This window comes from Palaemon carinicauda, chromosome 26 (genome assembly GCF_036898095.1).
Source record: "Palaemon carinicauda isolate YSFRI2023 chromosome 26, ASM3689809v2, whole genome shotgun sequence".
NCBI lineage: Eukaryota > Metazoa > Arthropoda > Malacostraca > Decapoda > Palaemonidae > Palaemon > Palaemon carinicauda.
Window position 1 is genome coordinate 95,774,379 of NC_090750.1, and position 15,000 is coordinate 95,789,378.

The 15,000-nt window shown below is 37.9% G+C and overlaps 1 protein-coding gene across 1 annotated transcript in view; it reads right to left on the bottom strand.

Annotated features, from left to right (window-relative positions):
* LOC137620335 (cuticle protein AM/CP1114-like) overlaps nt 1-238 on the bottom strand; it is a 1,487-nt gene extending 1,249 nt beyond the window's left edge. Inside the window, exon 1 of the mRNA XM_068350569.1 lies at nt 96-238. Within this exon, the coding sequence (XP_068206670.1) occupies nt 96-104 (9 nt within the window). The 5' untranslated portion in view covers nt 105-238. The remainder of the gene's footprint in view (nt 1-95) is intronic.
* Nucleotides 239-15,000: the final 14,762 nt, after the last annotated feature.

The window sequence follows — 15,000 nt, forward strand, 5'->3', positions numbered from 1 at the left end:
TTAAAGATACTATGCAACATAATGTAAATTTGTAGTTACCAGCCAATGTCTTACCCTGCCATTTTAACTATAAATACACAAGCAGGAGAACTTACACACTTCATGTTGAGCTGCCTCAAAGGAACTGATGTTGAAAGAAGTCGAGTGACTCCTTTTATACAAGTGACTGGCGATAACAAGTTCCCTCATAAGGTCTAATATTTGGTACTGACAGGTATTTGATAATCAAGGTCACCTTAAAACGACTTTTACTAAATTGTTAATCTATTCTCACTTTGCAGTAAATGTTAATTAGTATATTTCTCTCTAGATCTTGTCCAGCACCACATCACCTGTAAATCAATCACTGTTGGTATTCAGGCATCAAAGAAAGCCGCTCTTGAAGTATTCCTCAACCAATCAGGTCTGCTCTGGTTGAAATAAGACTGAAATTTCCTGTTCGGTGTCGAGTCTTCTTTCCCTCTTAACCTGATCTGGATCAACTTGCTTTGACCTATTGATAGTTACCAGTTATTTGCTTGATATACTTTCTAGCGTTGTTTTCTTCTTTATTTTACAAAACTGTTATGATATATCAAGAAAATATTCAAATTATATTTCAATTTCTTTTGACATCATTTTTCAATAGCTTGCCATTGTTAGTAAACGTTGTTCATTAGGTATTCTTATTTTTGAAAAACGTTTCCATAATAATTGAAAACGGATATATTATTTCTCTAAGGAACTTTTTAAAAATGTATAGAATATATATATATATATATATATATATATATATATATATATATATATATATATATATATATATATATATATATAGATACCAGAGCTCTTAGACGGGTATATACGTTCCAGACAGCAGTATATAAAACACTCAATATCCAAACATCTCCTAAGTACACTCAAAACAAAACTACACAAAACCCACTATTACTTCAATTCTTTGACAGGATACGAGCAAGTACTGAAATAAACACTTGTGATTGAAATAATACCCTCTTTACAAAAATTAATTTATTCTATATAAATTACAACACTTTGGAAGAATTTACATAAAAATAAACCACTTGAAATGATATGTCTGAGCAAAACTCAGTTTAAGACAAAAGAAATGTTACACCCCGGGAATTATATAATCACTTGACTTAAAATATTAAATCTGAATAAAACCTTTAGACTAAGACAAAAGAAATAATACTTATGAAAATAATACAATCTCTTGTTTCACTTGGAATTAAATTTTACACAATTAATAAATTATGACACTTATCAAAGATATAACAAAGTAATTGATAAACTTGCGTATTCAGCGCACGCAAAATTAACCAGGAATGATACGAATATACTTTACGTTTCTTACTGGCACAGGGCCAGTTACAAACACTTACACAATACCAACTCTCACCACAACACAATAAATTCAAAATGTCGGGTAAATTCTCAGCGACATTTTAACACACTACACACGATATACACTGGTGGGCAAAATCACTTTGGAGAGGACACACTATGCGTACACGGGAGAGAGAGAGAGAGAGAGAGAGAGAGAGAGAGATGTACTTTGGCTCATTCATGTGACAAGCTGGTTCTCCTCTGCTGCTATGCATTCCTGGTGGAATTTATATGTGAACTTAGTAACTTCTAGAATATTCTAGCGATGCCATAGTTATCAACTGGATAAAAATTTAGGGAACGAACCTCGATTTCAGGCAACTCTCGAATGCATAATATTGCAATCTCTCTCAGCTAGCTACGGCCACCTTTGTCCTGAAAATAGAAAAATAATAAAATCTACTACTGGGGTTTTTGAGAACCCTCCAAAACACTTGGCAAATATAAGAAATGTGTATTTTCTCACAAACATGATGCAATACCTTATAAAAATATAAAAAAGAAAAAATTACATAAGCCCTCATTCATATCTTGTATGGATCATATTGCACTCTTAAAAAGAGGTTTTATAACACTTTGTAACTAAAATACATGGAATAAAAAGTACTTGCTTAAAAATAGCATAAATTTACAAGTGGCTTAGTCACTGTCTATACAAGCTTGCCGACCAGGGTTCGATTCCCGGCCGGATCCAAGCTCTTGTCTTTGTGTGATTTCGCCTGGGGCTCTGATCCCGAGGTCGTTAAGAGAATCCAGACATTAATGTATCAAAAATATATATGGCTTATTTGAATATGAAAAACACATAAAAATTTGCAAAATTTATCATATATATATATATATATATATATATATATATATATATATATATACTGTATATATATATATATATATATATATATATATATATATATATATATATATATAAGATTTGTGTATTTTCTCACAAAAATTTAGGGAACGAACCTCGATTTCAGGCAACTCTCGAATGCATATTAACGCAATCTCTCTCAGCTAGCTACGGCCACCTTTGTCCTGGATATAGAAAAATAATAAAATCTACTACTGGGGTTTTCGAGAACTTTCCAAAAATCTTGGCAAATATAAGAATTGTGTATTTTCTCACAAACATGACGCAATACCTTATAAAAAAAAAAGAAATTTACATAAGCCCTCATTCATATCTGATATGGGTCACATTGCACTCTTAAAAAGGTTATATAACACTTTGTAACAAAAATACATGGAATAAAAAGTACATTCTTAAAAATAGCGTAAATTTACATATAGTGACTTGAATAAAGAATATGAAATTAACAACGTAAGTCTTAGGTACTTTGGATACAAAACTTATATCTATATCATAGGAACTCACCTCACAGGCTGGCTATTCACTTCTTAAAAAAAAAAAAAGGAAATATATGAATAAAAATACACTAGTAATTTATTTATTCTACTCTAGCCAGCATCGTGAGAATATATATATATATATATATATATATATATATATATATATATATATGTATATATATATATATATATATATATATATATATATATATATATACATATGAAACTAGATTATATAAAAAGTTTAACCAACAAACTCGTGTATTGAGGAACAGTACCATCCACAGCGGATCAAAAATTTTGAATATGCAATTAGGGGCAAATTAACCAATACTATATTGATATACACGGCCAATAACCTTTCGTGAAAGAATTCATTAACAAAATCCAAATTGTTCACAAGCAGATTATCGACGAGGTTCATAAAAGCTGAAGCTGCAAGCATCACCCTCCAAGGGCAAACATCAGACATCCAATAGCATTCTATTTATTCACTCCCTCCAAGCAGAAAGTGATACGTGTATCTCCAGTGGTGCAGGTCCAAGCGTACGTCTGTGTGTACGAGGATATCTGTGTGTGTGTTCGTGTATGAGGGTATCCGTGTGTGTATGATGTATCTGTGTATGTGTGTATGAGGGTATCTGTGTATGTGTGTGTATGAGGGTATCTGTGTGTGTGTGGGTGTGTGTGTGTGTGTGTGTGTATATATATATATATATATATATATATATATATATATATATATATATATATATATATATATATATATATATATATATATATATATATATATACATATATATATATATATATATATATATATATATATATATATATATATATATATATATATATATATATATACATACATATATATATATATATATATATATATATATATAAACATACATATATATATATATACATATACATATATATACAGTATATATATAAGGGATTTTGACGTAGGAAAAATAAATTTTTGGGTGAGATGGCCATGTCGTCCTGATGGAAGTTCCCTTCGGCTGCTTCCTACTGTATAATATTTCTGTGAGTGATATTGCAAGAGAATTACCATCAGGTATCATGGGGTTCCAACCCCCAGAATGACTATCCGTATATATCGTGTATAATCAGGAATGTATCCTTGGATAACCATAGATATCTGCACCCCCAATAGACTTTACTCAGTCTAATCCACCAAGGGGAAGGATAAAAGAGGGGTCGTTACCCATCCTATCACCTTCCAGTGCTCCCATACGTCCCCGGCGCTTCATTCCACTTCACAGCGGAACTACTGTGAAAAAGAAGATTCTTACGAGGAAATGGGGTGGGACACAGTAACGGGTGGGCCATCAGGATGACATGGCCATCTCACCCAAAAATAGATTTTTCCTACATAAAAATCCCTTTTTAGGGCTCAAGCCATGTCGTCCTGATGGAAGTGTGCCAGAGAATTACCTTTTACTCAGTAGGAGGACGCGGGTGAAGGTCCCCATACTGGAATGTGCTATCCGGAATAATCCGTCAGAGCATAGGTATTAATGTTCACCTTTATTCCTGAACCGTAATAAAGCTGTATCAATAAGTATGATGGCCTATTAAGGAAGCGGATCTTACTAGATCATCACCCTCCACCATGGAAAAAAGACATCTGATCTTTATGAAGAGATGTCAAACAGCAAAACCTTAACAAACTCAATGAGTAAAAGTATGGAACAAATACTTACCTTCGGTACAATTTTTTCAGGGCCAGGAAGGTTAAAAAAGACTGGTACAACAATTTTTTTGCCACTTAAAAATAGTGCTTAAATAAAAGGCATATATAAATTTACAAACATTTATTTGCAAAAGTAGAGCAAAGAATAATTATCAATAATGTCACAAGCATAGGGATCATGATCATATTTTGTACCCAACAATACATCCCCAGGATAATAGAACAAAAGGTGCCATGAGGGAAAAATGTTCCAACCTGTCATAGCTTCCTAAAGGAGCTTATGGTAATACAAAACAAAGTCAGACAGGTGATAAATATAGTCTTAAAACTAAACACAAAGTTTAAAACTATAGTTTGACCTATAATAAAATAGATATACTATCGTTAAAGGGGTACATACGATATTCAGTAATACAATGATGAATCCTGAAAATCCAAAAAAAAATTTATCTTAGAGATCCTGAAACAAAAACCTATAGTTTACTTATTAAGAGAAATAAGCTGGAAAAATGCAGATGGACGCACTTTGAGGGCTACGCCGATGCGGCAGGTTTGATGACACAACAGGCTGCCACCACAAAAAGAGACTTCTTTCTTTCCAATTATTTCAAATAATGTTTGAAGAGCACCTTGGTAGACTTCCAACCAGTATACGCCTATAGATCCTCAAAGGACATATACTGCAAGAGGTTCAACAAAGAAGCCACTTTCCAAGGATCATGATCTAACGGCATACAAGCCAGGCCCGCTCTTCTTAAAATTTATAACATCTTCGCTCACACCTATTTCAGAGACAATACTGATCTCACTATTTCACCTTTAAATAACTGACCCCCATAGAATTGCTCTGTTCATAAAAGATAAGTTCTTAACACTGGTCTGATTTCAGAGTAAGAATACTTAGGAGGGAAACTACTTTCCACGGTCCGCATCATTTAGCGTGGGGCTCATTCTTAGTCAGATAAGTAAGACCAGGATATAGATTAACTTCACCGTTATCCACAAATTCTATATGACCTCAATCTCAAGAGAAAGTCATAAACTCTCTATCACTAGCACCAGAGCCCATTGCAACTAAAAATTTCACTTTTCTCGTCAGATCACATTAAGATATGGCTTAAGTGTCAAATTCAGAAATTAATTGTAACACTTTATACAAAGATCAAGAGATAAGTTTCAAAGGAACCAATGATCTTAACCTTACACCACCATTCTCAAACTTAATGAAGATATCCTAATTGTAGACCAAACAAAAATATCCACAATGTATTTAGCAAGGTCTGATTTGGACTGTAAAGTCATAGAAGAAGCTAGGTCTTGTGCATGTGAGTCGTTGAAACTCCAAACAGAAACCCCTGGTAATAGAATCTAGATTTCTGTCTAGCATACTTAACCCATTACTCCCATGGCATTACACACTAAGTCAAGGTAGTGGAAATTATATAATTTTCTTCAAACGCCAGCTTGTCATGTTGAATCTTGAACCTCTTACAAGAGCGAATGCAAAAAAACACAAAATGAAAGTTGTTCCGATTTCCATGATGAGTCATACAACCGACCTCTGTACTTGCCGGGATGGACTCTAGTTGGATAAAAGCACGTAACTAGAGTTATTTCTAACTCTTAGATGCACCAGTTGCTCTTCAGCCATATAGAATCAACCAAATCTATTATCCTGATGAACAACCGAAGAACGTTCAGATCCTTCATGAAAAAGGCGAAAAGCGGAAATATTTAGATCCTCTTCCACTGAATCCAAGCCTGAGACATTGCATCCATGCTCCCTGCTACTAGATTCATGTTTGGTGCTTCAAAACAGAGAGGTTACTATTAAGGCTCCCTCCAAACAGATTCACTCGAAGACCAGGGACTTGATCCTGCATAAAAGAAAATGGTTTTCCATCTAGAGACCATTCTGCCTCTGAAGGATATGTTCTAGATAAAAAAAGTCCTCAATCACATCCCCTTCTCCGTGAAGGTGAAATACTGATAGATACCACCTTCCTCTTTCAACCCATGTTAAGATGTCTAACACAAAATGATATAGAAGGGGAGATATTAACCCTTGCCTGTTGAGGCAATGGTCTATCATTTGCTATCGGAGCCTAAAGGAATGTGAAGGTGTTCTTCAAGAGGAAACTTTTTGAGGGATAAGAAGACTGCCAAGGTCTCCAGAATATTTATGTGGAATTGTAGAAATTTCTGAGACCATCCTTCTTGCCCTTTCTTGAGTGGAGTGTAACCGCCCCCCCCCCCCCACCCCACCCCAACCATCAAATGAGGCGTCCATGTGAAGAAAACTACTGGAGATTGAAAGCACAACGGAATTGCTTGTGAAATTCTATTGACAGTAGACCTCAGTCGATGGTACCTTTGGTGTAACACTGAGGTCTTCTACTGATGGTAATGGAGAACTTTGGAGAGACTCCATTTCCAAAGTCTGCTTGCTTCCTTGAGCCGAGCTTTGAAGACAGGATACATTACTGAGGCGTCTTGCAAAAGACAAGAACCTTTTCCTGGCGTTGCCTGGTGGTTGTTCCCAACTTGATTAGAGACTGGATTGACTTCACTAATTCTTCTCTATTAGGAGGTATGAAGGGGAATGAGACTGTAGGTTGTAATGAATCCCCAGCTACTGTGAGACCTGAACTGGAGTCAGTCTCGAATTCCTTAAGTTGATCTGTAATCCGAGGGACTACAGAAACTTCGTAACCAGAGTGGTTTCTTCCGTGAATTACCGTGTTGAAGGATCTCACACCAGTCAGCCGTCCAGGCATGCCTCTACTTAAAAAGTTTCTCCCGTTGTTGAACAACTGCGTCGATAACCTTCATAGAAATTTTTAGAGCCATGTTGAGCCCCAATGAACTAGCTCCAAATACATAAACCATTCATTCCCGGCTGAAACCAGGGTAGGGGAAGAAGTGTGAAATTATCAGAAAATGCCAAAAACCATCTGAAAAAACTGTAGAGACTCATGGGTCTCAAGCAGCGGAAAACATTATGCTTCAATAAGACTTGTACCTACTGGCCCCAAAAAGGTGTTGACCTCCCAAAAAATATTCCACACTTTGAAGGCTGTTTCTTCATTTCCAACCCAAGCCTTTGGAAATGATACTCTGTTCCAAAGGACCGTACTCTCACCAGTACTTACACAAGTTCAGCCGACCCCATACCAGAATGTTCTCACTGATTGATCTGAGGATGTGCACCCCTGCCTCCTCTGCCACATCTGTGACCCCGGACTCTTGATCTACCGTTTCTACCTGAACGCTTCCTACCGCCCCTTCCTCTCTTAAGGGATCAAAAGGAAGATGATCCCTATGCAAATTTTGAATTGAGAGATGAAGACTGTGAGGGCACCGAATGAGGGGCGGCAAAAATGTTCTGTGGAGCAATTGTAGAGGTAGGTGCAAACGACCTCCTGAGATAGGCTGGTTTGCGGGTCATCTTTGCCTGAGGTTCTACCACAGGAGTGAATTTTCTCTTAAAAGATATTCCCCTCCTCTGAAACAGGCTCTTATTCTTGGCTACAGCTTTATCCAAAACCTCCTTCACTAATGTCTGGGGAAACAGATCCTTTCCCCATATACAAGCGTCGATGAGATGTTTTGGCTCATGACATATGGTAGCTGAAGCGAGATCCTTCATAAAGGTAGCCAGATGAGTCTTAGGCAAAAGTGAAAAAACTGGGGCATCAGTAAAATTCCCAATCATCATTTCAATAAAACACTTAAGAGACCTCGAGGCAGAATGTCTCTCCCTAGCCTCCAATTCAGCTTTAAGAAAGTGTTCAGGAATCCTAGGCAATCTTTCATTAAACTGGTGACTGGCTATATCCTTATCCAGTTTACCATATGAAAAAGTAAACTGGACATCCATCCAATGGTCAGCATCATGAGGAAGAACAAGAGACACAGGCCTATATTCTTCCAGCACCGGAAGAAGTTTTACCTTCCCTAATTGCCTGTTCTACAGCTACGAAACTTTTCGAAGCAAAAGGAAAAACCATTGAATCTGGGTCTACAAAGGTGGCTAACTTTTTACTAAAAGCACCTAATTGTGTATTAATACACCCTGCTGTCTTCATTTCCTTCACAGCTAGATGCTGGGCTCGTGTGTTCTAGAGGGATTGTTTCTTTGGGGATAGTGTCATCTCTTAAAGGAACTCCTTCAGCCAACCTTACATAGCAAAAGGGATAGGCCTCCCTATCTGGATAAAATTCCAAATCGGCTGCTGGCCTAGAGCCTAACCATTCCCTAATGTGGAAGATACCCTCGGAAAGTACCGCATGACCCACGTACCTCCGAGGGTTCTGTTGAGTACAGAAAGGCAGCTGAGAAGGCAAGACTTTAGCCTTACCCGGGTCCTCCTGCTGCTTCAAATCCTGAATCTTCTCTCGCAAGGCTTTGAACATCATTCTTTGATATTCTTGGGTCCCTTCCATGAAGGCCTTCATTTTAGTTAGGAGAGACGAGTCGTTCAAATTACTAGGAAATTTGGGTGGTTTCGATTCCACAGGCTCGATGGGAGAAGGAAGCACAGTAGTAGACATTGCACCCAACACCGAAGATGTAGTGGTAACTGTAGATAGAGAAGCCACTGTGGTAGTAGTAGTAGAAACAGCGGTAAAAACTGAATCCAAAATAGAAGCCACACTATCACTATCCAACTCAGGCAGATAAGAATCATCTACCGTAGGAAGAGGCTTGTCAACTGATTCCATGGTTGACAAAAGGACTGATTCTCTACCAAGAGATAAAGAGGAAACTGTAGACATATTCTCACGGTTGAGGCTCATCGCACCTAGCGCCTCATCCACATTTACCCGAACGGGTGGTAAGTGTTTAAGCTAAGAATATCCCAATACCACATCTGGTGCCACAATAGGGAAAAGGATATCCTTCCACTCGATAGATGGAAGGTAAGGAGCCTTCTGGTCCATATTGTTTTTAAATCCCCTCACCCAGGTACGAAGGAATCTTTGAAAGAAGACTCGATCCTCTTCAGTGATATCCTTCAATATCCACCCCGAGTGGTGTAAATCTTTGCACAGACTGCAGTCCTTTGGGTCCCAGTAAGAGACTGAAACCCTCATCTTCTGGCACTTGGCATGGATCTTGCAGGAGTTATGGCTGCACTGATGCCTCACAGTCCTGGCACAAACCTGTACTCTGCAATGCATCTCCTTTGAAGACCCCGCCTGAAGGAGAAGAGAAAGAACATGAGTACGATTGTCTCTTGGGATCACCAACTGCTGAAAAAGAATGGGTTAGTAACATGCTATAAAGGCACCCAAAAGGGAATATTAATCCCAAAATGGTGTAATTGCAATTGGTGGAATGGAATAGTAAGAGATAAAGGTCAATTTATCCAAACCCCTGTTAACAGTGTTAGATTGGAGGAATTAGTCTTTGATAAAAGGGATTTTGATACACATAACACCAATAAATATGTTTAGTGTTTAGAAGTCTTTAGGTGGGATGAGAATGCTCGTAAAAGAATTATAGACACCATATCTCCGTAGAGAAAAGGCTAGTTACAAACAACCAAGCCATGATCCCAAAAGGATACAGTATCGATGCATAGATCACTGAGCGAATGTCCATAGTAAACAAAGACTAAAATACTCATCAATCATTCCACACGAGAGAACCCTAATAGGGATCAAACTCGTAAAATAACCAATCACAAAATCAATCCACACCCCCAGAAGGAAATGGAAAAATTGGTAGAAAAACATAACTTGATATAGTGATTATTTCTAATTACAGACCCGGAAGACTTTTTGTAAAAGAGACTTCCATGGCTGATATACATAAAGGAACCTTCCACGATAGAAGTAAGGTCCTTATGTTAATTTGGAGTTGTAATCATACCAGATAATAGAGTTCTCACCCTATAGAGGGCGGTCTCAAAAGAAAAATTAAGCGTATGCCGTAAAGGTACATATATTGCCGTTAGTAACGGCATTAATAAGTAACGGCATGGTCGCCTCCCAGAGCTCCCCCTAAAGCAGAGGCATAAAAGACATTCCCCTATAAGGGGCTAGACCTGCTGCCAATAATGACAGTGTCGGTAAGAAAGGCGGCAAGGTCAAACGACAATAATTTCCATAGAAACGTAATGCTATATAAGGAGGCTGTGACGTTATAGGTGACACGGCCGTAAATAGCGATGTATCGCTATTGTGTGCCTAAGAAGAGGAATGCCATCGGAGATGACAAAGCCGTAGGTACCGGCACTGCCATCAGTCTAATAACTCACTCTTTTATAAAAAGAGGCATGCTGATGACTCTGGAGGGCCAGAACCCCAAAGGGACTAGGCTTTCCAAGAAAAACAATTGCAAAAACACAGCATCATAAAAAGAAAATTAAGGTCAATGTCAGTAACGGAAAGAATAGCCACAGAGGTAAGTAACGACATGGGGTTATAAAACAAAGACAAATGCTATTCGATCTTAAGTTCCCAGAGGCTAGGAAAAAACAGCAGAACACAGGAGTCAGCGCACCGATATTTTGAGCTCTCCCTTAGCATAGGAGAACTCGATAGAACTGCTGTTACCCAACAAGAGAAATCTCGAATGAATGTAGCATGGCGGACCAATGATACGCCGTCGAAGGATAAGCTAAGCCTGAATGCGACAAGGCAAAAGAAAAATCACAGTACGAAAAGCCAGCGAACCGACTTGTATACAAAGGAATGAGTTCACCCTTTGCAAAGGGGAGTTCAAAAAACTGCACATACCTAGCCCTGAAAATTTTCGAATGCTTGTAGCACGATGGCAAAGAACCTAAACGGTCAGAATACCGAGAAAATGCCAACAAGTGGAACAAAAGACTCAGAAAACTAGTATAACTGAGTAAAAAACTCCCCGAGAGGAAAAACCACTGTCAACGAATCTGGAACTAAAGACCAAAACGACATCGGCAAGTCCGTCTTCGACTAAAAACTTACGGTCTCCAGGCTAGGCTAGCCAAAACTGACACGAACCCAAAAAGACAAATTATAGAGCCATAAGCATCGCAATGCTAAAAGACTACTAGCTAACATGAAACTTACATAATAAACAAGTAAACACGAAACAAGAGCGATCAGGTACGAAACCCGATGCCGAGGCTAGTTAGACTCGAAGCGCTCAGGCCTCCTCAATAGAAAAAGCTAAATAATTATTCCCCCTAGCAATACAGATCATTTATAGCTAAGACAAACTGCAAAGAGAGGTAGGTACTAAACTTTGATGAGGAAAAGGAAGCCATCATACGAAGAAATTCTTCAAATAAGCTGATAAAGAGCACACCACAAAAAAATAGAACAGTAACGTGAAGCTGCCAACAAAGGAATGAGGCACCAGGGACGTATGGGAGCACTGTAAGGTGGTAGGACGTAACAGCCCATCTCTTATCCTTCCCCATTGGTGGATTAGACTGGGTAAGGTCTATTGGGGGTGCAGATATCTATGGTTATCTAAGAATACGTCCCTGATTATACACGATATCTACGGGTACGACGCTTATTTAAACCTGTATGTGTTGCCATACCCAATGTTAATATATTGCCAATGAAGGATCTGATGACCAAGTCAATGCCCTTGTGAACAGCCACTTCACCACCTTCAAGACCCCTATATATGCCCCCATTCCTGACGAAGAAGACAAATATTCAACATCGACCGAAGTTGATGTGAATGCAGTAAGACACAGACACCCACGTGAGGGTGTGCTGAAGGGTCTGCGAAGAAATGTGTAAACGTTTGTCAGTGACCATCACTTGTAATGGTGGCCTCCACTATCAATAATCTTTTTTTTCACATAATGCAGATACAGGAGTGCAATTTTTGGCAGACACGGGTACTTGCCGTTTTCTTCTGCCAAGGCCACTCTCCAAGACACGACGTAGTCTATCTAAGACTGCCTACCTCCACCTGGTGGATGCCAACGGATCTGCAATACCCACCAGATAATTAGAAAAACCGCCACATTATCGTTTGGAAGTGCCAGATATAATTGAAAGTTTTTTGTAGCTGAAATCACATTTCCAATCCTCAGCGAGTATTTTTCCTCACATTTACACCTCTTGGTTGTTGTCACTCACTGTCAGTTAATGAACTCTACCTCTTACTTGTCGACACATCTTCAACCCACACCTTTCAATCTTCATTTCCACATCAGCACACCCACGGATACCTAAGCTGAATTTCACACGTCGCTCCTGGAAGTTTCCAGTCCAAAACTTCCCTAAACTCCCATAGTTTTGGCCAAACAGGGTATTTATCACCATATCACGATGACAGAGACACAGTGTTCACTAGATTCACACATCTGGTACCAGATCGCTTTTAAACTGCTAAACAAAACGTTCACCGAAATGGAAGAAATGGGCATTTGCAAAAAGGGCTCAAACTCATGGATGTCACCATTACACATCGTCCTGAATAAAGATTGCTCCTGCATAAGTGTAAGGGTTAGAGCCTCTTGAACATGTAGACAGAACCAGATCACTAATCCCTCCCACACATTGCCAATGTTACCTTCTACTTACACAAAGCGAAGGCTTTCTCCATGCTCAACCATCTGAAGGGGATATCATCAGATGCCCTTGAACCCAGAAGACATCCCCAAGACCGCCATCACCACCACCTTCAATACATGAACCTCTAATTATTCATATTTTGGCATTCATAATGCTGAAGCAACTACTCGCCGCCTCATGATTTCCTTCTTAGGGGACCTCCCATTCTGTATATATTACGTGGACAACACATTTGTGTTCTCATCCTTCAAAGAGGAACACTTCCAACACTTATGCATCGTGCTCAACCGCCTACAAAAGGAACTGGCTTGTAGTCCGGTACGACAAGTGTGCATATAGTGTCACCGAAGTATCGTTCTTAGTGCACCACATCACTCCTAAAGGAGTAATGCGGTGACCCTCCCTGAGAAGGTAGCAGCAGTTCAAAACTTCCCCACAACCTTGACCGTCAAAGCACTGAATGAATTCTTGAACTAGATCAACTATTATCACTGATTCCTGCCAGCAATCACCATCAATTTCGCCCTCCTCTACATCTCCCTTAACGACAAGCCAAAAGACCCGAATTGGGGTTCCCTTCAAGAAGCAGCCTTCTGTAATGCAAACAAAGTCCTAAAAACTTTTGCTGCCCTCACTTTTCTCATGCCTCATGCCCCTCTCATCTTCACCGATGCCAGTGACGTCACTATTGATGCAGTTACCTAGCTGTTGGTCAACTGTTCATATGTAATATATATATATATATATATATATATATATATATATATATATATATATATATATAAATATATATATATATATATATATATATATATAAATATATATATATATATATATATATATATATATATATATATATATATGTATATATATATATATATATATATATATATATATATATATATATATATATATATATATATATATATACATATATATTGTATATGTGTGTGTACGTGTGTGTGTGTGTATGTGTTTGTGTGAGTCTGTGTGTGGGTGTGTGTATGCAAATTTTTTGTTCTCAAACGCACAGTAAGTAATGGAACACTATATTAGCAATGTCTTCTAGGAATATCAAACCAGAGATCATAGTTCTGTTTTCCTTTCTAATTCGAATAAAATTAAAATAGCACAAATACCATTGTATGATGACGAAAGCGGAGAAGGAGAGAGAGAGAGAGAGAGAGAGAGAGAGAGAGAGAGAGAGAGAGAGAGAGAGAGAGAGAGAGAGAGAGTTATAATGATATCCTGAAAAAAAATATGTTTTATTTTAACCGAAAGAAGGAAACCGCAATAGAAACTATCAAATCAAACCAAGACAATCTACTGTAGATTAGGTTAAGGGACGGGGGGGGGGGGGGGGAAGAAGACATCATATGGAAGTGGAAACTAAGGTCACCTTAGATTCTAGACATATTTCCACCCGAAAATCCAGATTGGCTAAGAAAGGCTTCAGGGCCTGGCGTCTATGATGCTAGCATATTTAAAACCTACAATAATCTATTTAAAGATGATGTGACAATAAATATCGATCAACATTTACTTCAGTAAGAGAAGAAATTAACAAGTTCGTAAAAGTCGTTTCAGACCTTGATCATCAAATACCTGTCAGTACCAAATATCAGACCTTATGAGTGAACTTGTTATCGCCAGTCACTCGTATAAAAGGAGTCACTCGACTTCTTTCAACATCAGTTCCTTTGAGGCAGCTCAACATGAAGTGTGTAAGTTCTCCTGCTTGTGTATTTATAGATTAGAAGGGAGGGAAACTAAGACTTTTGCCTTATTATCACAAATTGACATAATGTATTGCGCAGTTTCTTTGAAACAGATACATACAATCACATATACAAAAAACCAAGACATACACACAAAAGTACACAAGCACACACACACACATATATATATAAGATATATATATATATATATATATATATATATATATATATATATATATATGTAATATGTGAAAGATATATAGAATATATATATATATATATATATATATA